Genomic DNA, 24,815 nt, shown 5'->3' on the forward strand with positions numbered 1-24,815 from the left:
GACCAGGTTTCATATCCCAAAATGAGGAGGAGAACCACGTGCACCACTTTGAGCTACATAGGAGAACAGGTGATAAATGAATTTAATAAATAAAAATAACTTGCTACAGCTATCCAAAGCAACTGCCAACAACTCTTCTCTTCTTGAACATGCCTGTTTCAGTGCACAATTCAGCCTACCCCAACCATGTGCCCTCCAAATGTTGTTGGACTCCAACTCCCATTAGCCCCAGCTAGCATGGTCAATGATAAGAATTGTAGTCCCAAATACCTGGAGGGCACCAGGTTGGAAAAGACTCATTCAAAGCACTGGCATCAAAACATTATATAGTAGGAGATGTCAATATTTATGAAGGAATGCCTAGTCCTACATCAATGTGCCAATGTGCCAAGATTGCTGAGCAGGGCTTTGCTATGGGGACTACCGTCATTTGAGGTGAGTCCAGGAGCAACTGAAGAGAGAGCTTTCTTGATGGTAGTTGATATTTATGGAAATGCATCCCCAAAGAGGCTCACTCAGCGTCTCCTTTGCTGCCTTTTTAGCAGCAGGTAACATACTATTATTCTTTCAGTTAAGTTCTAACTATTTTAATCTGCTTTTAAAAACTGCTGGTGCTTATTCTTTTTGCTTTGTAACTGATTTGATCATTCTTCTATTGTGTTGAGAACTACTCTGGGAAATTTCTTCATTGAAGGTATTATAAAGGAAGAAAGGAATACTGTAGATGGATGGATGAATAAATACTAACAAAATTCTCTCTAACCAGGTCAAAATGCTTGTGAAGTTGAACACATGAACCAGAAGGTGGCAGCAATACTGTATGTAAGAACATGGGGAGGTGGGAGAGGAGAGGACAGGTTTTGAATGTGTAGCTTCAGCTGAAGGAATCAAGGAAAGACAGCAAGTGAAGCACAAAAAAGATATCAGCAGGAGCTGAGACACAGCATCTCTCTTTCTGTATGTGTATTCACACGCACATGCCTCTCTTTCTGTTTCTTTATCCTTCCGAGACAGAACTTTGAAAGGAAACTTTATCTCTTTGGATCTAAAAGCCACAAATCATTTTGGTCTTGGAAACACAAATAAAGCTCTTGATGCCAGAGAACAAATCCATTCACAACAAACTCACAAGATGTTTGCTAAGTTCCAACAGTCAGCTGCTGGAAAACTGTAGATAGTTTGGTCAGTTAGCTAAAGAAAACAACAGCACACCACGGAGTGCTCTTAAAACAGTTTTAACTCCTTGTCTCGAATGACTTGGTATTCACCAGGGAAGAACTGTCAAGGCACTGCCAGAAATTGCCTTAACCCAAAGCTAGAGTCCTATGCTAGAGGACAGAATATTTCAGAAGTGTAAGGGTACCACCCACTTTTGACAGTCAAGCTCTGCCTGGATTATGAGTCTCTCTGTCTGCACTCTAGAACTCCTATGTGTGAGTTGCTTAAGGCCTCAGAACGGCAGACGTACTCTACATTGACAACTCAGGTTCCAGCACAGTCCTGTTCTGGAAAAATGGCAGCCAGTGATCTTCCTGGCATAGCCTAACTACAAACACTTCAGGTCTAGATCCTTGTCAGGGCCTTCAGCTGTAAGCGCAGCCCTGCTGGGCCAGATCTTGGGCCTTTGCAGGTCAGCATTCTGTTCTCACAGGGGCCAACCAGATGCCAATGGGAGGCCCCCAAACAGGAAATAAATACGACAGCACTCTCCTCCCTTGCACTCCCAGTAACAAAGCCACCATGGACAGTCACCATTGATAGCCTTATCTTATTTACCAATCCCTATCAATCAGGTTGGTCACCATCACTACATACTGTGGTAGCAATATTCAGTCATTTAACTGTTCCGAATCTTCCTTGGATGACACCAGGTCTAGTATTAAGGGAGAAAAACTCTTTATCCACGTCCCCACCTTGTGCGTAATTCTATAGCTCTACCCCATCCTCCTTTACATGCCTTTCCCCCCTCAAACTAAAAAGCCTATATTGCAAACTTTCTTAATGAGGAGTCGCTCTAGCCTCAATATCATTTTTGTTGTCATTTATTAAACCTTTCCCAGCTCTGCAATATCCTTTTTTTGAAGGGGCAACGACCAGAATAGTAAACAATACTGCAAGTGCCATCACACCATAGATTTGTATAATGGCATGATGGTATTGGCAGATTTATTTTCAGTTGCTTTCCTAATGATCCCTAACATGGAATTTGCCTTTTTCACGGTCATTTCACACTGGGTCATTTTCATTGAACAATCTCCCACAAGCATTTCTTTGCTGGTCAATCACCACTAGTTCACAGTGTATATGTGAAGTTAGGATTTTTTTGCCCCAGTGTGCATCACTTTAGACTTGTTCCCATTTTAATGCCCCTTCATTCAGTTTAGAGAGATCCTTTTAGAGCTCTATGCAATCCCTTTTTCTTCTTACCACCCTGAACAACTTCTTGTCAATAGCAAAGGTGGCTACCTCACTGCTCACCCACAACTCCAAGTAATTAGTTGTGTACTTCTTTCTAGATTATTCTGGTAGTCAGCCCATCCACTTATCCTGTGGTCTCCTTTTCTGCCTCCTACTTTTCCAGTCATCCACTGCCCATCTATCTGGCTGTCTCTCCATTTCCTTCTACCCTACACTCTTATTCTAGCTTTTTCCTAGCCTATGATATACCCTGCCATCCATTTTCCTGACCTTTGTTATGCAGCCCTACTTCTTACATTTTGTCCAGTTGCCCTTAAGGGATCTGCCCCAGCATTGCATTCCAACTCTACCTCACATCTTGCCAGAACTCATAATTCCTGTCTATGCTCAGCTGCCTGCAGTCCCATGCTAACTGTGACAGATCACCCCAAGTTAAAAGACGGCATGTTGCTCTGAACATATATACATATATTTGATTTCCAGGATTTAAGTGCTAAAAATTATCCAGAGAAAAAAACACAAGGGACATTTGTGAGTACAAACAGCAAGATATACCCATATGTTACAGGTAAGTCTGACCCTATTTTTTTTACCTGTATTTCTTGAAGGCAACATGGTTTGCCTAACACTTTCATGGAGGTCTTTATCATCCACCGATGACTGAGAAGATGCTCTGGCTTCAGAGTCCAACAACATTTGGTTCCCACAGAGGCTAATGCCTGCAAAGTCACTGGGTAAATCGCAGTCCTCAAAGTCCGTGGCGAGATGGTGCAATGGAGAGTCTTGAGGAGGCACTGGGAATGCACCTTCTAAAACCAAAGGTGATCCAGGAGGGGACAAAGAGGAAAGGGAGGATCTCGAAGACAGCGATGTCACTGATTTTGGAGGTTCAGTTAATTTTTGTGCATGGCTTGCTGCCAGAGAGCTGGAAGAATCGCTGTAGTCCATTCTCCCATGGGAATTGACCACCTCATTTTCATGAATTGTGGTAATAGGGCCCGAAGGAATGTAACCACATTTCTCTTGCAATATGAAGTCCAGTTTATACTGATAGTCTAAATCTGTAGGTTGTTCACCTTGGTTATAATACAAATCTGTAGAGCTAAGGGAATTCAGTGACCCCCTGCTGGATGTATTCAGAGACCCACGACTGGATGCCAGGGACCCCAGGCTGCTCCCTGAAGACATAGATAACGTACTGGCTGAAAGACTTCAAAAAAAGAAAGAAAGAAAAAGATTGAGCATTCATTTCAAACTACTATGTGTCCAATTAGTCTCAGCCCAGAATAAAGGATAAAGTATGAATATATAGTCCAGTCAGATCATAAAGGTGACAAGTGTAATGACATCTTAAAAAAGGAAAAATGTTACAATTTTTTTTGGGGGGGGTAGAGCGTATTAGTCTGATAACAGTTTTTGGAGGCCAGTTAATTAACTACACAGCATATTGGTAACAATATGAGGATGTACCAATTATGGTGTGATTTTAGTGTTTAAGCTCATTTTTTGAGGGTTTGTGTCAAAGAATGGTCATACTTTCACAGGATATCAATTTGTTCACAATTTATGTGACAGCTTCCCTTATCAGTTCTTTTAGTTCACTATTTGGGACACTCCGTTGTTCCCCCTTGGTAGGTAGGTAGGTGACATGGAACATGCACACATAACAGAAATTATCAGGACCTTTTAAAAATTTCCACTGTGATCACCTCTGCATGCACAAGACCTTGTTCAGCTAAAATATATCTGCTAATCTGTTTCCCCCTTTCCCTCTGCCCACTCTCATGCAGCTGCAATGCCTTGGAGAAGATGTGTGTTGACATCTGTAACAGCTGTTTCATATAGAAGTTGCTTCTGCTCTGCGGAGTCTGTGGTTTAGGACACAGGCTGTGGGGAGCCAAATATTTATTAGGAGGTACATTAAATTTTTGTGGGGCATAAAAGTAGTTTCCAAGTTAACAAAATTCCACCCAAAACAAACTAGTACTATTTCAAAGTAGACATTTTCAGAGCTCTGTTGGACAAACCTCTGTTTTTCTCTTGTCAATAACCACAGTGTAAACAGAGCAACCTTACCTTTTAAGTTGCAAATGCAAGTTAGTAGTTAGTTGACTAGTTTCTTCAAGTTTTTTAAGTAATTTATTCCTTCGTTCTTCCAGTTTTAACCTAGAAGATACAAGAACCATAGTTATACTTAAAAACTCTTTCAACTTCATTGTTCAAGCACATAAAATACAATCCTAAAAATTCTCGCTTCATTACCACCTTGTATTTAGTTTAAACAGCAGACAAAGTTCCCATAGAACCCTAATCTTCTCCTCGCTGGTCAAAGTGACAGCAACTGAAGGAACTGTAAAGCAGCTTTGCATTGGCAGATAATGTGTGCACAAATAATACCTGATTGAGCAGTATCTGTTAATCAGAATTTTTTTTCTTAAAGTTTCCATAGCAATGTCATTCTTATGGCCCACTGTTGCACATTTGTTTAATAGCAACCTTGCACTAATGAGGATCTATAGCAAGATGGCCCATGCCTTTTCTATTTTCTGTGTATATTACACAGTATCTTAAAACAACTGGTTTCATTTAAAAAAAAAATTCTTGCTCAAATAACTGTGATATGCCCCTGATAACAGCTATAATCTTGTTCCGTTAAGCTGCTCAAATCCCACTGACTTCATTTTTTTGTGTTGCATTGCCACCTGAATAGCCAGAGGTGGACAGAGAGTAGTGTTCAATAAAAACAAGGAATAGAACAACTTAATCAGCAGGGCTGCAAGGAGATATTATGTATTATTTATATTTATTAGCCACTTTTTCAGAAAATGAAACTCAAAGCCATTTTCAAAAATGAACATTAAAAACAAGCAAGAATAAAACTGATAACCTGGGTCCAGGGGCATTTAAGTATATGGAATACTTACATTAACAAAATAAAAATAAAAATACTGAATGCAGTATTTCATGATGTAAATTTTTATTAATAACCATTAATACTGTTTCACGCCATACATATTATGCAATCGTGGCTCCATATGCTCCACTGAGCAACTAAGCACATTCCACAATGGCTTCTTCTTCAGCATCAGATGACTGTTTTAATGTGTTGGGGCCTCCAGGCTTGTGGGACCCCAGGGTAGTTAGTAAACTGAAACTGATGCATATGGAAGCTTTTTTTAATGGAGGACCATGGACCCACAAGAAAAGTTAATTGGGGCTGGAGTCACATGTGGATAGAGCCTCCCCTGCCCCACCCACTCTCTCTTATTTGTGGTCACCAGGACATGGCCCCACTCCAAGGCTGTGGTCTCTTCCTTGACCTCATGCTGCACCTTTGAAAGGCAGCATGAAATTAGAGACCAAAGGAAGTACCTCTGCCACCCCTCTCCAACCTAGAGCTGACAAGGAGCAGCACAGACAGACTGGGCTTCTTTGCCTCTGTGCCTGCTGGATGGCTCCAAGGGAAAGGCTGTGTGGAGGGAAGCACATGCTTTTAGACACCCCTTGGAAGCAGCACTCAATGCTCCAGCCCAAAGGTGTATTTATAGAGTCTGCTGCCCCTGGCAGAAGAGATTGGCTGCCCCTGCTACAAGGAGTTTCAGGGCAATTTTCACCCTCCTGCACTATTGTTCTTCAGAAATGCTTTGTTTCAAAAATGATCCAACAGAATCATGTGCAACGTGTAAGTTGAGATTAAGTAAAATTAATGTAAAGTTGTTGAAACTGTATAAATCATTCCAATTACACAATAAAAATTTCTGTCACAGCATCTCTGTGCAGTTCTGTTGTTTTAACAAAAGGCTAAACTACAGCACCTTCCTACCAAAATAGCCAGTTTACCTCCCATCCTGCTCTCATTGGTTCAGAAAAAAAGATTATAGCAATAGTGAAAGAGACCTGAACAAAGAAAATGGTTGTGGAAGAAAGGCATGAAGAGAAAATAAAGACCAAATGAAATGCATCTATTTTGGCTTTTATACTGTTTCTGGAGAATTTTGTTGCTCTGAAACATAAAACCAACAACAAATGAAGAAAACAACTGCCATACATTTTCAGTACTTTGAAGAGCACAAGAACTGTGGAGACGACTGTAAAAAGCACAAACATTCAAATAACATTCATTGATGTTTAAGAAAATGCTTTGGACCTTATGCTGCCTCATAAAGATTCAGAAGATAGTTGCTGCCAAAACTATGATCCAAATTCTGATTCACTGCACATTCAGCTTGTTATCCAAACATTCCCATGCATATCTAAAAGATTCATATAAATGTTAAATATGGGGTAAGATGTTTATTTATCAACGTAGGATTGCTGCAGTATTTTTTGCCAAATGTACTTCTAAAGGAATCCTATCACTTAGCGCCCATGTTTTTGAAGCCTGATGAAATCTAGGCTAAAGGTTTCACAGCCCTGTTTTTAATGGTGTTCTTATATACCGGTAAATTCCACATGTCATATTAAATTATTTCTTTTCCCCCAGTGCTGTTTAACAGTTTCCAAATTTATCCAAACCACTCTATTCTTTTTTTAGCTGCTCCTTTGCCTTGGAATATTAAGATATTCGGAATAAAAATTACACTATTCCCCTTTCACCTGAAAAGTTTTAAACTTGTTTTAGAAACCTTTCCTTTGGGAGTCTCCTCTCTGAAATGTCAGGTAGAAGACAAGGTTTCAGATGCACAGACCCCCATCAAAGATACTGCTCTGCATGCAAAATACATACAACGGGTGGGGGGAAGCTTAGCACTAGGGTTTTTCTTTGTGATGCAGACATCTTAAGGGAGGCCCTCTTTTTAAGTGCAGCATTTAAAGACAGGTTGAAGTCTATTTCTGTTCAGCATAATGCTCTAAATGGTCCATTAGAGGAGGCCGACAAATGACAAAAGGGAATGTTTCAGTGGATAGCTTTGAAAACTGATCAAAATACTAGGTTTATGTGTTTCCTTGCTTCTGTCCTCTGGATAATGTTCATTTTCTGCCACAAACATGAATAGGTAGGCACTATAGTATACGGTACCTGCAATGTGCTATTGGGCAAAATACACATGGCACAGGGAGATCTAAAACTCACCTTCATATCTCCTTCCTTCTCTCATAATTTCCCCAATACATCTTTGGAGGAAGGGGCTGCACTAATTTGATCGGACAAGTAGAGCGGTGGGTGGAGAAGCTTAATCCATTTCGTTGGACTATTTTCCCAATATAAAATGCATCCTCCAGGTGCTATTTGATCTTTAGGGGGATGTTTTAGGCACCTCCCTCCCCTAGTGCCTGGAGTGGAAAGCAGTACAGATGGAAAGTGTCAAACCCTTCCCCCCCCCAATCACTTTCCTGATCCAATTAATGGTCCTCCCTTCTTCACAGTTGTATTAAGCAGAAAGAAACAGAGGGATCAAACGGCAGACCTCTCAGTGTCTTTGGCCCTTATATCAAGCAATTTTTAATAGATTAAAGGTTTGCTTCTTATTCTACAATATAAAAAACCATATAAATGATATTTGAACAAGAGCAATTGTCCTTGGGGAGATTTAAACAGAGTGTTTGGTGGTTTGGAAGTTCCAGTTTGCATATGCAGTCTGTTTTTGACATGGGTTCTGGTGGTGCAAATCCCTACAGCATACAAGAGAATTGTTCTGCTGCATTTTACTAATTATGAGTTTTCTGCTTTGCCTTTTAAATTTGGTGCACCCAAGCCCTTGAAGAAATAAGACTATTTAAAACAGCCTTAACTTTCTTGTAAGCCACTCAGAAGTTTTATTACAATCAAGTGGCACAGGAATTATTTTGTTAAATGTAATAAACTTAGAAAAACACTAGTTTGTTAGCTTCGAAGTTCCTGCTCTGCCATTTGGATACGGTCCTCCTCAATTCCTTGCATAAACAGATTTTAAGGCAGTCGGAGCTGGATGCTGCTTTATTTTATTTGTCTGAAGACACCTGCTTTATAATTGTAATGGTTTTAACAAGGCAGCTAACATTTCTTAGGAAGCTGAAAGCAAATAAAAACAAGCGATTGCTTCCTCAGTTCTGCTCATAACACTTTCTATGTCTGAAAGGATGAATTCTTTGTTTTATAGGCTGAAAGAACATTCGTGTTCCTGAGAGTGTGGTAACACTCATTCATATATTAATACTTTGATTTAAAATTTTCTTTTTAATAGGTTGGCTTGCTCAAACACATTGCACTAAATGTAAAGTATCCAATTTAAATATTTTTGGAACAGTGTTTAAATTACTGACCAGTTAATAGAGAAGCTATTTCAGGAAATTTAGAAAAATCCAACACACACTGCTGGCAAGCAAGGTCTAGTACCGGTATATGTGCAACTTCATCTCAGAAATCTGGAGTTTGGCTCTCTTTCAAGACTTGTGGCAAGGGTGGTAGAAGAAATTTATCAGGGCATGAGAAATGGGCATCTTCAGATTTGCTTTGGGTTGAAGGGAAAGCAAGCAGTGGCATTACTTCACAGGTCTCAAATACTAGTTTAGTGGAATTATGAAATATTTTTGAAAACTATCCCTGCTGCATTTTGCACTAGCCACAGCTTGGCTTAAGGGTAGTGCATTATGGCTGTCCAATCATGAAGTTACTAATACATGAGTCATAGAATCATAGAGTTGGAAGAGACCACAAGGGCCATCCAGTCCAACCTCCTGCCAAGCACAGGGGTCACAGTGGCATGGCTACCCCTGTCCAGAAATGATTGCAATAGGAGCTATCAGTTGGCACTGGTAAAAGACAACACCTAACCTTTACAGTCACAGTCTTCCAGTGACAAAGATGGATCAAGGAGCAGTGCAAAGCTACACACCTGCTTTGAAGGCAGCAAAAACTCATGCAGAAAAGGCATACTGTCTGAGTCCCAGACTCGGGAACTAGCCACCCACAAGACTACCCTGTTGTCAGGATTCAGATTCAACTTTCTGGCCCTCATTGGGCTCATGACCAAATCCAGGCACCAATTCAGCACTTCCATAGCCCACCTGATTCAGATGTAACAGAGAAGCAGAGCTGATGACACTGCACTGCAAATCCTCTTACGAATGAACCCAACAGCTTCATACAGATGCTAAATTTGGGAACAAGATGCTTTCCTGAGGTACCACATGCATAATTGCCAAGGAGGTGAGGTAGAGTCATTGAATGCAACTTTCTGTCACCAGCTGTGCAGGTAAAAGAAGAAGAATTGCAAAACAGGACCTCCAACTCCCATCTTACACAGCTGGTCCAGATTATCAAAAGCTGCTCAGAGATATAGCAAAACCATTAGGGCAACCGAGGATGATTAAGTTCTAAACCCATGAATGAACTCAGACTGAAATGGGTCTAGATAAGGTGTCAGCAACCTTTTTCAGCCGTGGGCCGGTCCACCATCCCTCAGACCACGTGACAGGCCAGACTATTTTTTGGGGGGTGGGGTGGGGAGAATGAACGAATTCCTATAACCCAGAGATGCATTTGAAATAAAAGCACGCATTCTACTCATGTAAAAACATGCTGATTCCTGGACTGTCTGTGGGCCGGATTGAGAAGGCGATTGGGCCGCATCCGGCCCCTGGGCCTTAGGTTGCCTACCCCTGGTCTAGATAATCACTTTTCTCCAAGTATGCTTGGAACTAGGCTGCCACTACTCTCTCCAGCACCTAGTTCAGGAAAGGGGTTATTTGCAGTCAGGCAGTAGGTTTCTAATACCTCAGGATCCAGAGTGGGAATGCATCACCATCTCTTTCAAAGTGGCAGACACCGCCTCCTCCCACAATAAGCTCACCACACCTTGGACCCCCTCATCAGCCCCTACTGGATAGCTTGAATTAGGCATGTCACGCCAGGGTCAAAAGGTCAGCAGAACAGCTACAAACACTTTGTTCACATTCTTGGACCTCAAATGCTGAAAATGATCCCCCCAAATTAGACAAGATGGTGCATCGGACACCTCATCAAGACCTCTCAAAATGCAGAGGAAACTTGTAGGAAACCTAATAGTATTTACTTGGCTTTCTGTTCCTCTGTGGCTAGGATAATACCTTGCCAAAGGCAGAACTACGCCAAGCAGACAAAGGGCTTGGATTTGAAAAGCATTAAATGAAAACATCCCCATAAATGTAGATACACACACTGGGGGGCAGAAAGTCACACACCTATTAAAATATCTTTTCTTAAGGGAAAGAATATGTTCATTTGTATCTGTCGATGCTTGAATATACCAAAACCTTTAGGCATAAAAAATCAAAAAGCTCTAGCAAAAAAAGTACAATAGATCCTTTGCTTAAGTCCGGTGAAAAACAAAATTGCTGTTTTTCAGCCCTTGGTTTTCAACAATGATTGAGGGCTCACTCAATCCTCTTTCCTTTGAGGTTAACAAGGATTTTTTTGAACATTCTTAATGGTTGCATCTTTGGCAGCAGAGTCCTATAAAGTAGGCTCATAGTAGCTTTCCCTTGGCAAATCCAAGCTAGCTTATTAATTAATACTCTTAAATTCAGGGACAGACAAAAGCTAAGCTAGACAATTTTCACTTTGTGCTTGATATGTACAAAACACTGGTTTACAGAGTTAGCATATACCTCCTTAAAACTGGGCCTTCCCTTTCTGACACTGAACTTAAGACTACTCAGTTATTGATGTGATGGTTACAATTATTATTATTATTAATAATAATAATATTATTATTAAGTACCCGTCTCAGGGTGTGTGACAACATTAAGACACAATATTAACAACAGTTTAAAACAACTTACAATCACAAAAATAAGGTGGGTCCTAAAATATATATACCTCAAGTGTTTTAAACAGATGCATCCTTCAGCATTCACAGGAAGCTTTATAATGAAGGTACCAGAGGCACCTCTGTGAGGAAGTTCACAGCTTAGGGGCTGCCACAGAGAATGTCCTCTTCTACGACACCACCCCCTGAGCTTCTGAGGGCAGAGAATTTACCAAGAGGGCCCCCCCTGCCAATCGCAGCATCCAATATGGTCCTAGGGAAATTCACATGAGCATTCAGGAGCCCAGCAGATTCCATCAGTCTCTGAGGATGGACCATGTCAATGCGTTCCCCACCATTGCAGAGTGGGTAGCTGCTCAGCCCAAACCTCACCAGGGAATGGTCTGTGCATGACAACGGACTCACAGTGACCCCACCTATCAACCGAGTATTACCAATCAGTGCTGAGGTGAAGACCAGGTCAAAGACATGCCCTGCTATGTGTGTTGGACCATTGATGTACTGTACTGAGACATCCCCACGGTTGTCATGGAGTTCATGAAGTCTTAAGCCAGCCCATTTGAGGCAGCCTCAGCATGAAGTCCCCCCAAGACCACTGAGTGAGGGTTCTCCAACACCACATCCCTTTTCTATCTCTGTGATGCAACACAACAAACAATTCCTCAAACCCAGACGCTGTGCAGATCAGTCTCAGTTACCAGCAATGGCTTTTGCATTGGGAAGTCAAGGAAGCAACTCTGCCCCATCCCACTCTGCCACTCACGATGGGACACAGGGTTGTTCCCAACTGTGTCCTTCCATTGACGGAAGGCTCTTAGATCCAGTGGAGGCTTCTGTAAACTGAAAAGGGAGAAGAGGTTATTCCCTTCTTCTCCCATATTTTCCAGTCACCTACCACACTGTTCCAAAGGGTTCTCTAACCATATTAAGCAAGGAATGAAGGAATACTAATAATAATAAATCTCCACTAGCCCTTCCACTAATCGGGTGGATGGATGTTTGTTTTGATTCAGTACTAAACCACAGGTTTTCCCAGGGAAAGCAGTGGGACCAAGGAAAACCTCTCAGACCAGTGCCTAGAAGTCACAGGACAAACGAAAGAAATTGCAGACCTAACAGAAGTGTGGATGAACCCAGACTCAGGATTCCACTAAACCAGGGAGGGTCACAATCCCTAGACTTTTTACTTGTATGGCAATAGCACTGATTACTGGGAAGAAAAGTCCCTTATTTATCATGGGTGAAGTGTTAAAACAGCTAAGGAGAGACATTTTTGTACACACCCAACATCAAAATATTCTTCCATTGCAGGGGGTTGGACTAGATGACCCTCGTGGTCATTTCCAACTCTACAATTCTATGATTCTACAATTCTATGATTCTATCTACCAATACCCTGTATACTTAAAACTCTTTGCTAGACATCACAAATAAAATTAGGCGAAAATTCTCATATAAATCCTATTGGCAGAAATTATTATTCCCTCCATCATTCATTAAGTGTTTGCCAAGTTCAGAAAGCTGATAAGCTATGGCATGGCTTGCAGTGGAAACAAACAGACCCCGGCAGTTGCATGTCTCCCCTTTTGAACTTAAAGCAAGACATTTATTCATTCATTTTCTCATGTAAGCATATGTGTGAATTAGTATCTCTATCAAGCATAAGAGGTTCCAGTGCTGAAGCAATCAGGACAACATTTGCCGTGAGGAGTTCACACAGGTTGTGGCTATTATCACAAAACCTGCCAATGATGAATTGTGCTCTGCTGACTTCCTTCAACTATTTAACATCAGGTCTAGGTTTTCTCATGCTGGTCACAAATGCAAAACATAGAGCGTGGAATAATAAGAACTCTGTGAGTTCTATCACGGATTGAAGGTCTCCTCGTGTTACTGCCTGGTGGACTAATAATAAATTTAATTAAAATCTACACAGAACAGCTACTGAAGGAAAATGGCCCATCAGGGCACAGCTCTGACTCTAAAATGAGTATAAAGGTTAAACTGAAGAAAGTAGAACTTAATGTTAGGAGGAAGGAGGAGGGAATGAAAAAAGGAAATCTTACCTCTCTGTAAGTTCGTCACTAGGTGCACTTTTCACAGAAAGCTCCTCTTCCAGCCTTTTCCTTTCTGTTTCCAAATGCTCCAATTCATCTTGAGTGCGTTTACATGGGGTGACAAACTGAAGTTCTTTCAGAAGCTCTTCCTTTTCATTAATCAGCATCAGCTTTTCTTTCTCAATATCCAGTGCCCCAGGCCAAGCTTCACTTTCCAACTTGGACAGTTCAATCTTTAAGTTTGCCATTCTAATCATATATACATAAACACACCCACACACACACATTAAGAAAGGAAGAAAAAGAAAGTGAAGATGAGCAACAGGCCCCCAAGGGTGAAAAACAACACCTGGTAGAACAGGAACATATATTTAGACTTGGCAAGCCAATGGGATGCAACTATCAGGGTGGAAGAATCAAACCTACTGAACTAAGAAGCCTTAGCAGCAAATGTATGCCATGATGCTTTTCAGAGGAGGACAGTCTTGGGCCAGATGGATGAAACAGATCTATGTGTAGTGGAGAGCAGAAGCAAACAGCCAATGCTATTAGCTGTCCAGACTGGGGCCTAATATTAGAGCAGGAACAACTCATGTAAAATGTATGTTAAAATCCTAAGTTTCATTTGGAATGTCAGCCGTGCAATATGAGCAAGCCTATGGACATAGACCCTGATCAAAAGTTATGCCCTCATGGGAATGAATGGCTAGTTGTGTCAGAGGGAGGGCAAACATATGAGTGGCTACGGAGGCAAAGCTTGCTTATAAAACTCCCATTTCCCATGCTATGTAGGAGACCAAGTGGATCTGTTTGATCCCATTTGGCCCTCTGTCATCCCAGTCAATAGCTGGGAGGAGGGAAATGGGAGTTATCTTGCAATGTCACCACACAAAAGGACAGAAAGACAATGTTTGCTTTGTGCTTAATAATGTGTAAAACTTGATGTGTAATAAAACACTGGCTTAAACAGTCAGCATATGGTATCTTAAGTACTGGCATTTCTCATCCTAGGAGTAGTTTTAGACTGCCTGTCCTGATAGTTTAGTCATCTGATAGTTGGGTTTATCACACAGTGAGTCAAATCAATTCCGTTTTTATTTATTTATTTATTTTTGAAACAGCTAATTTTGAGAAGGAACTTTTCTTCCCATTATCGCAATGTAGAAGCTGCGGCTTGCAAATTTTTCAGCTGTAGCACTCATTTCATGAAATTTGCTCTCAAAATAGATCCACCTTACCAGCTCTCTCTAGCAGGTAACAATCTCCCTTTACTTAAAGTCTTTCCCTGTTCTTTCATGTATATAGACTGCATTCAGGAATACTGCTAGTTTTTGTTTTAATTATACTGATTTTCAACAGTTATTATGAGAGATTTGTACTAAACAATTATTTTATTTTATTTTTGTTTTGTAACATTTTAAAATTACTGTATTTATTTTATTTCTTACTCTATCTTGGGTACAATTAATAATATAGAGAGGCATCTCAGCAGTCTTCAGAAATCATACAATAGCCAGCAAATGCAACATCTCTGTATTTAAGCTCTGATAACTAACGTTACAGGTTTATAAACCTTTTCCTCAACACACTAAAAAAACTAGCAACCATTTTAATGGGCATAGCAGTACTTTGATTAACCAGAGAAAATACAAGCTAGAACAGACATGATACAAGAAACGGCCTCCTTCTCTTGGACCACAAACACAAACCAAGCAGGAAACTGCTTTATAAATACCTTTGATTAGCCTTAAGATTGTTGAGATTTCTTGCACTCTACCTAAACTTCAGCTTTAAAAATTGTATAGAATTCAGGTTATAATCATTTGTATTTTAATTTCTTTTTTAAAAAATTAGTAGAACATCAGTTGGAGTATGAAGTCAGTGATTAAATTCAATTTCCTCCCAAAATTATTTTGATTTGGATGATGATAATATGATTCAGAAGATTATTCAGGTGGGTGGTAATTATTTTATTTAAGAAATCCACATGGAATATGTATATGGGACATTTTGAAGAGAAGCCTGCCTGACAGCCCAAGATTGATAATGGAATGCAGCAGCTTTATTCTCTGGGTCACTGGTTCAAATCTAGCCAACCCTCGTATTATCTTAAAGTAGCTGCTTTTGACAGCTGTTCAATGACTTACAAGATGAGGTGGCAGTCTCACAGGGGCTTTTTTCTTCACTGCAATGCTGACAGTTATCCGCTATTGTAATTGGCACCCTTGTTAGCTGTCTCATAAAAGGGGCCCAGGATAACAAGGACATGAACACTAAAATGCCCTTTCAACCTTTGAGCGAACATCTTTTTAACAGTGCAAAGTCAATTTATACACACTGCAATATCCCCATCTAATACTGTACTTGCTCTCTGAAGAGGTCTCTGGCCTCTTGACTGGCACTGTTTGTCAATACCAAGTTTCATTTTAAGGCAGAATTTTATGTTTTAAATCAATCCAATACCATTTTCCTTGTATATGTTGAACTGTTTGTTTGAGGCGCCTCAAAGAGTTTCAGAAACTATTCTTCAAACTTGTTTAAATGATGAGGGAGGGAGGAGGATGGCTAACTGAAAACACACCATCTGCAATACTGTACACTATAACTGGCCCCTGGCCTCAAAACTACCTCCAAATCTCTCACCAAATTCCACCTGCAAATACTTTCTTGAACCAACACAACCTGAATTTTTCTGCTAAAAATATATATATTTTTGTTCTGTGACACAGACTTTAACTTAGCCATGCACCCACCATCAATTAGAACAACAGGGAGCAGCTATCTGTGGCTTTCAACTCAGTGAGGAAGATGTGCTTGATTGGATCTCTTGTCACTTATGGTGTGGGCAGGAAGAATGTCCTTTACTATGCTCCATAGCTATCAAATGACTGGTATTGAACAACAGGGCCAGCCAAAGACATTTTGCGACCTGAATCAAAGGGCAAGATGGTGCCTCCCTCCATTTCATGTACGGAAGCTGACTGGACTGGCAACTAAATCTTAGTTCGGCACTGGCAATGGAACAGCACCCTTCAATGGGCAGCAGGTTAATTTAGGGATAACATATAGCTCTAATCTCCAATAGTAGGAAATAGCTTATGGCAGCCACCCTCCTAAGCATTTGCCACCTGAGGTGATTGCCTCATTCTGCATATTAGTAGGGCTGGCTCTGTTAGATAAACATGAAATTGGATTGTTTCCATATAGGCTATCAATACTGAGAAGTCCTTCAAAAACACTGAAGTGTTCAATAGGGCTTTTGCTATCTTTTCATTTAAATGGCAGTTTCCAGACACTGAATACTTCTTTTGTAGTTTGGGAAGTTGTTGATAATTAATCCCTGCTTCCCCCTCCAACCACAAAAAGAAGTCAAATGCTCACTAGACATGGGTACCTATTTCTCAACTACCTTTGAATTGATCCTCCTGTTCTACATGTATGTGGACTCACTTTGTACCTTCCACCAAGGTATTTCAGTACACTTCCACACGCATAATTTGAAATAATTTAATCTTCATTTAAAATATGTGGATTGGTCTGACAAAGTCCCAAAGCACAACCATCAAGGCTCTGATCTTATGGGTACTAATTATACAAATTATGTTTTTTGTGTATGAGAATCTCCTATCCTTACAGTCATTACTTTTGTATAATATGAGTACACAAGCCAGGAAGTGGAACAGAACTTGCAATAAACGTCCTCTTCTCCTGAACATGCACTTCAATTAGGTCCAAATTCTGCTGCTTGTAAGCAGCAGAATAATTACTGTATTTTGTTTCTGGTATTTTCATATTTCATAAATCTGTGTAAGAGTACACCACAGCATCTACTAATAGCCCAATACATAAGGTTCAATCAGCCTAGAAAGAATAGAAATAAATGATGCTGATAAGCAATGTTTCATGAAGATGCATCCAGTAGATGTCACTGCAAGCATTAGATTGGCTACAAGGTTCATGAACTCTGATACAAATTCACATTTTTAAAAAGAAAATAATCCAGTCATTACCTTCTTTTGGCTTCTTCGTACTTAAGACTTAGTCTGACCTTTTCAGCTAAATTGGACATAGTCCTGACACCAACCTGTTGAAAGAACCAGCAAGCTTATTGCATGGATCATTTTTAAACGAAGAGAGAAAGCAATTTAATGAAATATAAGTAGAAACACATTTCAAAATAGTAACTATTGATTTTTCAGCACAAACACTCATAATTACTCAATGTTTTTCAAAGGAATTTACATTCTCAATTGCTAAATCATTTCTGGACAGAATTTAGTACAAGTCGGTACAATTCTGTTTAAGGCCTACTTTGAAGTAACGTTTAATACATCCCAAGTTGTTACTTGCTACTTTGAACTCAGAACTTTGGTGGAGATCAATGAAGTTCAAAGTAGGACTTCAATGAAATCAAGATTACTAAAAACCACATTCAAGTTTGGGCTTCTTCTCAGAAAATCTTAGTACAATCACTTTCACAGCCTTTCATCATGCTACCTTAAAGAAATATGCCAGCATTTGGAAAACATTTGTGGATGTAAACCTATGGCTGACATATGGGTCAATGAGATGCCAAAGATTTTTAAGTCACTAAAGTGGTAATTCCATCAGTCACTTTCAGATGTACAAAAACAGAGATTGGAAGAGATCTTTGCTCACCAGTTTTTGAAACTAGAAAGGTGTCAACTTTATTTTATCACCTACTTATATTTATTTATTTACTTATTTACTTACTTTCTTTTTGAGAAAAACTAATACTGACCACTTAAATTCAAGAAATATGGGATAATTTAAGTTATATATATTTTTTTTTATTTTGAAAGGTACAGATTACAAATGACTGTTTACTGGCTGGGTTCATATGTCTAGATAAACAATGGTTTAATGTGAATGGACAGTATACTACTGCAAGCTGATGAAATTATGGGTACAATGGTACCTTGGTTCTCGAACTTAATCTGTTCTGGGAATCCATTCGCCTCCTGAAACTGTTCGAAAACCAAGGTGCAACTTCCGATTGGCTGCAGGAACTCCGTGCAATCAAGCGGAAGCTGCGTCGGACACTTGGCTTCTGAAAAACGTTCACAAACCGGAACACTTACTTCTGGGTTTGCAGTGTTCGGGAACCGATTTGTTCGACAACTAAGCTGTTCGGGAACCAAGGTACCACTGTACTTCACCCCTTCCTCACTTCTGTTGCTGCCACACTGCTAGGAAACAAACCATGGTCTGGTTTTTGTCATCTGAACCCAGGCTGGTTGTTTCTTTCTCAAAACAAACCTTGGCTTACCATCAGATTTGGAAGCTAGAATGAAGCAGTCCATGGCTTGTACCCTGGTAGCAGCAGAAATGGGGCAGCAGCAGCCCAGCATGCTGCCCATCCACATTAAACCATAGTTTATCTTACCTATGGCTTAATGTGATGTGCAAACCAGCTAATTCCCATGCTTTTTACTTTTGAAATGGCTTGCATAAGAAACCAGTTTCAATGTCAGAAAAAATATTACTTTTACTAAAGGAATTTGAAATATATTTCCTCCAAATGGATGATGGTACACTTTTGGTACAAGACATGCTATATTCTAAATATTTAGCTACAAAATTTTACTCCCCCACAAAATACTGCAAAGCATGTGCAGAAATATTTAGCTTGTCATATTTTCTTATGCTTTCCCCCACCCACAGCTTCTCAGAAGCAAATAACAAAATTCAAAGACAAAACTCCGTTTCTATCACTTTAACCATATTCTTTTGAAATCCAGCCTATTCTAAATGTACCACAGAAAAGCCTCTTTTTGGCAATACTTGGTTTCACTGTCAGGAAAAAAATATATTTTAGTGGGGAATATATTAGCCATCTTGATTAGACATAGCAGCAACCAACCATTTGACTCAAATCCCCTCAAGAATGTTCTGCAGCTATTTTCTCTCTTCCCCACCTTTGAATGGCATGAAAAACTTACATCACCAGAAATGTCCGTCTGAGACCCTGCATCCAAAGTCTGCCTCGAGAGAGAGAGCTGAGAGTGTGCAGGACTGCACCTCAAATCTGGTTCTGATCTGCCAAAATTTTGATTGAGGAGGAACCTCTCTCTCAGCTTTGCAAGACTCTGAAAGGAAACACAAATAATGATGCACTTTCATGCTTCATTTATTGTAAAAGATCGACACACAGCAAAAATACATTGGGTGGGGGAGCAGGGAAAAGACAAACCATAAAAGTAGACACAGTATAAAGAGCTCCCTCAACAGTTAAACATATCCACTTAGGGAATCAACTCAACTGAAGGTTGATCATATTTGCATGAATAAAAGCATTACACGCATATCACAAAAATAAGCTACTACTTCAAAAAACCATGAGTAGTCAAAACAAACAAACAAAAATGGAAGAACATTTACCACTACAGTTGTAGGATAGAAATTCAAAAATACCTGCATTAAATCTTGCTTCTCCTTCTCACCAGAGCTTATAGCCTTTCGGATAGACTTTAATTCATTCACAATGGCTTTGGCTTCACTTAGTTCATACCCACTCTGGCCTCCAGACATTTTTTGGTCAATTCTGTAAAACAGAGACACTAGGGGTAACTGTAGAGAAAAAAATATTGTTCTCCAAATTAGGGCAAAGAATAGGTAGTTCTAAAGATATTGTTTCCCATAGCATAGTAAGGACCCAGCTACATTGGCAAAGAAAAAAGAGCGTTTTATGAGTTGTTTATGCTGTCTAAGACTGTGACACTAGATGGCGCTGTGGAGTTCCGTTTTTGCCAACCTGATTTCTGGCACCCACGGCACTTTCTCAAAGTACAAAATGAGCCCATTTGCCCAAAAAGGTTGATGACCCAGTGCTAGGCAAACGTTTTAAAATATTCATCTCTAGCCAGACTGGATACTTTCCAGAGGAACAATTTAATATAACCATACAAATTTTTAAAAAGATTGTTATTGATTTACAATATCTATCTCCCCATCATTCATCAAGAATATTCTCAAAGTGGTTTGCTTAAAAAGGTAAACACAATAAAAACATCTAAAGAAAAATATATTAAAACCACCATTTAAAAGCCATTATCAACAAACCCAAGAAAACAGCAGCATTACAGAAGCAACAAAAAGGAAGTGATGCAGCAAACTAGAAAGAGGAAGCAGCATTTCTGAAAATCCTTGGTTTCTTCCCCCTGGCCCCGCTTCTTCATCTATCAACGTCAGTCATAAATTTATGTTTTCCAACAGAAGGATGCACCAACACTTCAAAGATAAGAAGTAGTCTTCAACTTCAAGTACACATACAATATGTTACACAGAATGCATGCATTGAAAATGCAACGTTTTCTTAACCCTGACATTAAGCTCCCAGTGTTAAAGAGAGTTTAAAATTGTACACATAGTTTGCTATGCTTTAGAATTCATGGAAGAAAAATGCCTCCGACCTAGTAACACAGGTAGACAGGCAGATGGTTACTTGATACATGCACAGGAAATTAAACATTATCTGTTATAGGAAGCTAAGTTTTCCAAAAGGTGAACACAAGTTCACAAACTGTGAGTGACAACTGGCTCCTATAGAAATCCATGGCAAAGCTCCAATTGATTTGAATGAGAACCATTGTGGCCAAGATGCAACCATGGTAGCACATTAAAATGCACTAGAGGCTTGCAGCCAAAGATATAGCAAACTATGCAAACTCAGGCTCTCTTGCGCCTCTGTGGCTCTTGGCCACATGAACTTTTCCTCTCTGCCAGTTCTCCTCTTCCTCTAAGACGTTTGCTTGACTTCTTGCATTCTCCTGCAGCAGTCAGTGCCTCTTCCATGGTTATTTTTGTAGGGCTCTGATTCTTTTAGCCCTCATCCCCCATGACTTCTACCTTGATAGCAGATAGGATAAGAGCACTTAGCCAATCAAGGCCAGAGGCTCTTTTGACTGAGACAATCACTACAGGAGGCTTTTATCACCACACTGCAATATGGAAAGCAATTGTTACTTTGCGGGTAAAGCCATTTGCTCTTTGCAAACAGAGCAAAATAATGACCGGCTAATTCTTGGTTTATTGTTGTCAAGTCATAGGTGCATTCTTGCAAGGTGAATCACGCTCTCTCCAGATATGTGTAAGTATAGCAAAAAAAAAAAACAACCCAGAAAAAAACACATTTATCTCAGACAGAGGAGTCTACAACTTCCTCTGGTTGGATATGCAGATGACACACATCTGATTTCTGCTATTCACAGGGGTTCCTAGCTGGTCCTAGCTGTGGGTGGGATGGGGAACCTGTGATTCTCCAGTCTGTGGCAGACTTTGGGATCTCATATATCAAGTTGGGATGGGGAACCTGTGATTCTCCAGTCTGTGGCAGACTTTGGGATCTCATATATCAGCGGTGCCCCTTGTGATGCAAAAAAATCGGCATCCCTTGCCTCTTGCACTCTGTTCTACAGCCTTGTTGTGGCGTCCCCTGCAGCATAGCACCCAGTGCTGCCATACCAGTCACACCACTCTAAAACCGCCTCTGCTCCAGATGTTGCTGGATTATAGCTCTCATCATCCCTGACCCTTCTCCATGTTGTCTGGGGTTGGTAGGAGTTGGGTTCCAACATCTGGAAGGCCACAGGTTTCCCAGCCCTGTCCTAAACCACAGTTTAAATTAACCATAGTTCTGAGTTCAGACCCAACACACTGTGGCTTGTTGAAAATGGAATTGAAATCTTCCCATGCCTTCCTTGTGGCTGCTTGATTTTACTATCTTTACCCTGCTAGGCTAAACAAACCCCCAAACAAGTGAAACTGACTGTGGTTTTGTTGCACGCTGAATGTCTGCTGCTGTGGAGCATGGTGTCTCACATTTTAAGCTGGAGCTGCCATATCATCACATATATGGCAAAAAATGAATAAAATGGCTCTCCAGCACACAAGATATTCTGACCTCCCAAAGTGGCTGTATGAATTTTCCCAACAAATGTCCATTGTTTGCTTGTGGTATGCTGCTGAAAGTTTCCCAAACATGTTTTAGATTCCTATCAAAATTGCTTGCAAGCAAGTTGCTTTAAAACAATACTTCATTGTTACAGTAATGTAATAAAACCAGCATGTTTGGCTAAGCTTTAATCTTGGGATAGTAGCAGAAGTTTCTAAGCTTTGGATATAGGTCCCCAACCGCAAAAAAACCCACCCCTATGCTTTAAGGATAGCTAAATTGTGGTTAAATATGTACCTCTTCATTCCCTCCCAACAACTTTTACTTAGATTTAAAAGTATTGCTACTGTAAATTGTGCGTAAACTTTACTTCTGTTTGACTTCACAGTCTTCCAACATGTGGGTGAAATGTGGTATGTCTTTCCAGCACCTTAATTACCACAACACAAAGATATCTAAAGCCTCAACCAGTTGTAAAGTTTAATTTAAAGTACAGCAACAGACAAGACTAGGAATTCTCTGCCTCATTGGTTGCAATCCCAAACATATCTACTAGAAATGCCAAGTAAACACATTTAAGGGTGTGTTGTAAATTCTAACCCTAAGTTCCTTGAAAAAGGTCCATAGCTCAGTGGCAGAACATCTGCTTTACGTTCAGAAGGCCTCAGCTTCAATCCGTGGCATTTTCAAGTTGGACTGAGAATGTTTCCCATCTCCAACCCTCAAGAACCACAGATAGTCAAGCATGGATAATATTGAGTTAGATGGACCAACGGTCTGACTCAGTATAAGGCAGCTTCTTATGTTCCTATACATTCAGTACCTATTATTTATCATTATTAATTTTATTTTGCCCCACAGCCAATTTAGACTGCTGCTTTTTCCTTTTCAGAGGAGTGGTGGTCTTCAAGTACAGTGGTACCTTGGTTCTCGAACAGCTTAGTTGACGAACAAATTGGCTCCCAAACACTGAAAACCTGGAAGTAAGTGTTCCGGTTTTCAAATGTTTTTCAGAAGCTTAATGTCCAATGCGGTTGTCGGCTATTGTTTCTGGGGCACCTGCGCCAATCGGAAGCCGCGCCTTGGTTTTTGAACGTTTCGGAAGTCGAACGGACTTCCGGAACAGATTACGCTTGAGAACCAAGGTATCACTGTAGATACTTGTATTATGCCCATCAACACTTTACTCAGCATGGGGAGAATTTGCATTTGGAAATGCAAAAATTAGCCAAGTTTTAAAAAAAAGGTCCTGAGATTTTTCCAGCTTGCGGCATTTCAACCTACAGCAGCTTTCTTGTGCTTCAACCACTTCACTACAGCATGTCTTTCTCCATGACAGGTAAGGATGCAGTAAAAGTCTAATCCCACTTTAGTAGCTGATGAAGCAGGAAAATGAAACACTGCTGCTCTTCTCTCTCCTTTCCAGCTGATTCTTTGCTCTTCTGCATCCCGCAAGTGGCAGATGGAATCATTCAGTGATGCTTTTTAAAGCCTTTGAATCAGCTTTGCATTCCCCCTGACTTTTTTGAAGTTAATTTTTCAATACAAAAACATTTTAAAACAGTTGCTAGGTTTTCCCATTGCCAGTAGGCAATAGATTTATCTCAGCTGTTTTCTTATTCCAAAGCTTCTCTCAGTAAACGGATGCAATGATTCTATTTGATTTGGTCCTAACCAGCGGACTGAATTATTTAAGTCAATTTCAATCATTTCATACTCACTGTTGCAATGTTTCATAGCCTTGCTCCTTATACAGTAATTCTTGCTTCATCTGCAAGAGTTCTCTCTTCAGCTTTTTAACCTTGGATGCAAAAACAAATTAGTGAGCCATTTGTTTAAGACAATGGAACACATGGTTTGGATCAGCAATTGGTGCCCCCCCCCCCCGTATTCACTCTTGGTTAGTTGAGGGACTGGACATTACAACCACATGATACAATACCTCTGGGGGTTGCCTTACATGTATGTGTGTGTAATGCTTGAATGTTGTGTCCTATCTCTAGAATTGTTAGCCCTTACTAGTTTTGGCACACTATATAAATCTGTAAGCTTCTACAGGAGTAACAGGCAATTTCCACTCTTGGATATGCTAATGCTTACTAATATGGTGTGGAAAAAACTGTTCACAAAAGGACTAACTGCTCTGAAAAAGAGTGCAGCATGTGTGTCAGTGTTCAAGATACCCTGCTAGCAGACATAGCTGGTTTCAACACTACCAGCCTTGCCTATCACATATAAATAAGCCCTTGTTAGTATTTGTTGAACACAAAGGAATTCTATCTTCCTCTTGATGTTCATGAACAAGCAACTAATGCAAGAGACATGCCAGATTAAGACACCTCTTTATTTGGATAGCCTCATTATAGTAATTAAAGTTGAATTTAACATTTACTTGCTTAAGTTAATTTGTCACTGGATGTGTGCACATGCCACCTGTTCTCATTCAAGAGACATAGCACCTACTGACATAGCTTGGAGAGAGAGAATGAAACAAGAGAGTAAACATGCAAGCGGGAGAGGATCCCCAAAGGCCACTTTTTTGGTGTGTGTATCTACACTGCACTAACTCAGAAACCAAGAAGTTCCCATCTGGAAGTCAATCTACACATGCTACAATATGTACTGCATTTAAAAACAACAACAACAACATTATTTTCTGTTACAACATGCCTCTATAAACCACCAACAAGCATGAAC

The 24,815-nt window shown here is 40.1% G+C and overlaps 1 protein-coding gene across 2 annotated transcripts in view; it reads right to left on the reverse strand.

The window, feature by feature from the left end:
* Positions 1-24,815, reverse strand: part of WWC2 (WW and C2 domain containing 2) — a 116,392-nt gene that overhangs the window by 34,212 nt on the left and 57,365 nt on the right. For both annotated transcript variants that reach the window (XM_033160114.1, XM_033160115.1), the window contains 7 exons: positions 23,840-23,919; positions 19,640-19,769; positions 19,168-19,314; positions 17,215-17,288; positions 13,214-13,453; positions 4,495-4,584; positions 3,012-3,628 (listed from right to left, as the gene is read on the reverse strand). In XM_033160114.1, coding sequence (XP_033016005.1) covers positions 3,012-3,628; positions 4,495-4,584; positions 13,214-13,453; positions 17,215-17,288; positions 19,168-19,314; positions 19,640-19,769; positions 23,840-23,919 — 1,378 coding nt within the window. The remainder of the gene's footprint in view (positions 1-3,011; positions 3,629-4,494; positions 4,585-13,213; positions 13,454-17,214; positions 17,289-19,167; positions 19,315-19,639; positions 19,770-23,839; positions 23,920-24,815) is intronic.

This window comes from Lacerta agilis, chromosome 9 (assembly GCF_009819535.1).
Source record: "Lacerta agilis isolate rLacAgi1 chromosome 9, rLacAgi1.pri, whole genome shotgun sequence".
NCBI classification, from domain to species: Eukaryota; Metazoa; Chordata; class Lepidosauria; order Squamata; family Lacertidae; genus Lacerta; species Lacerta agilis.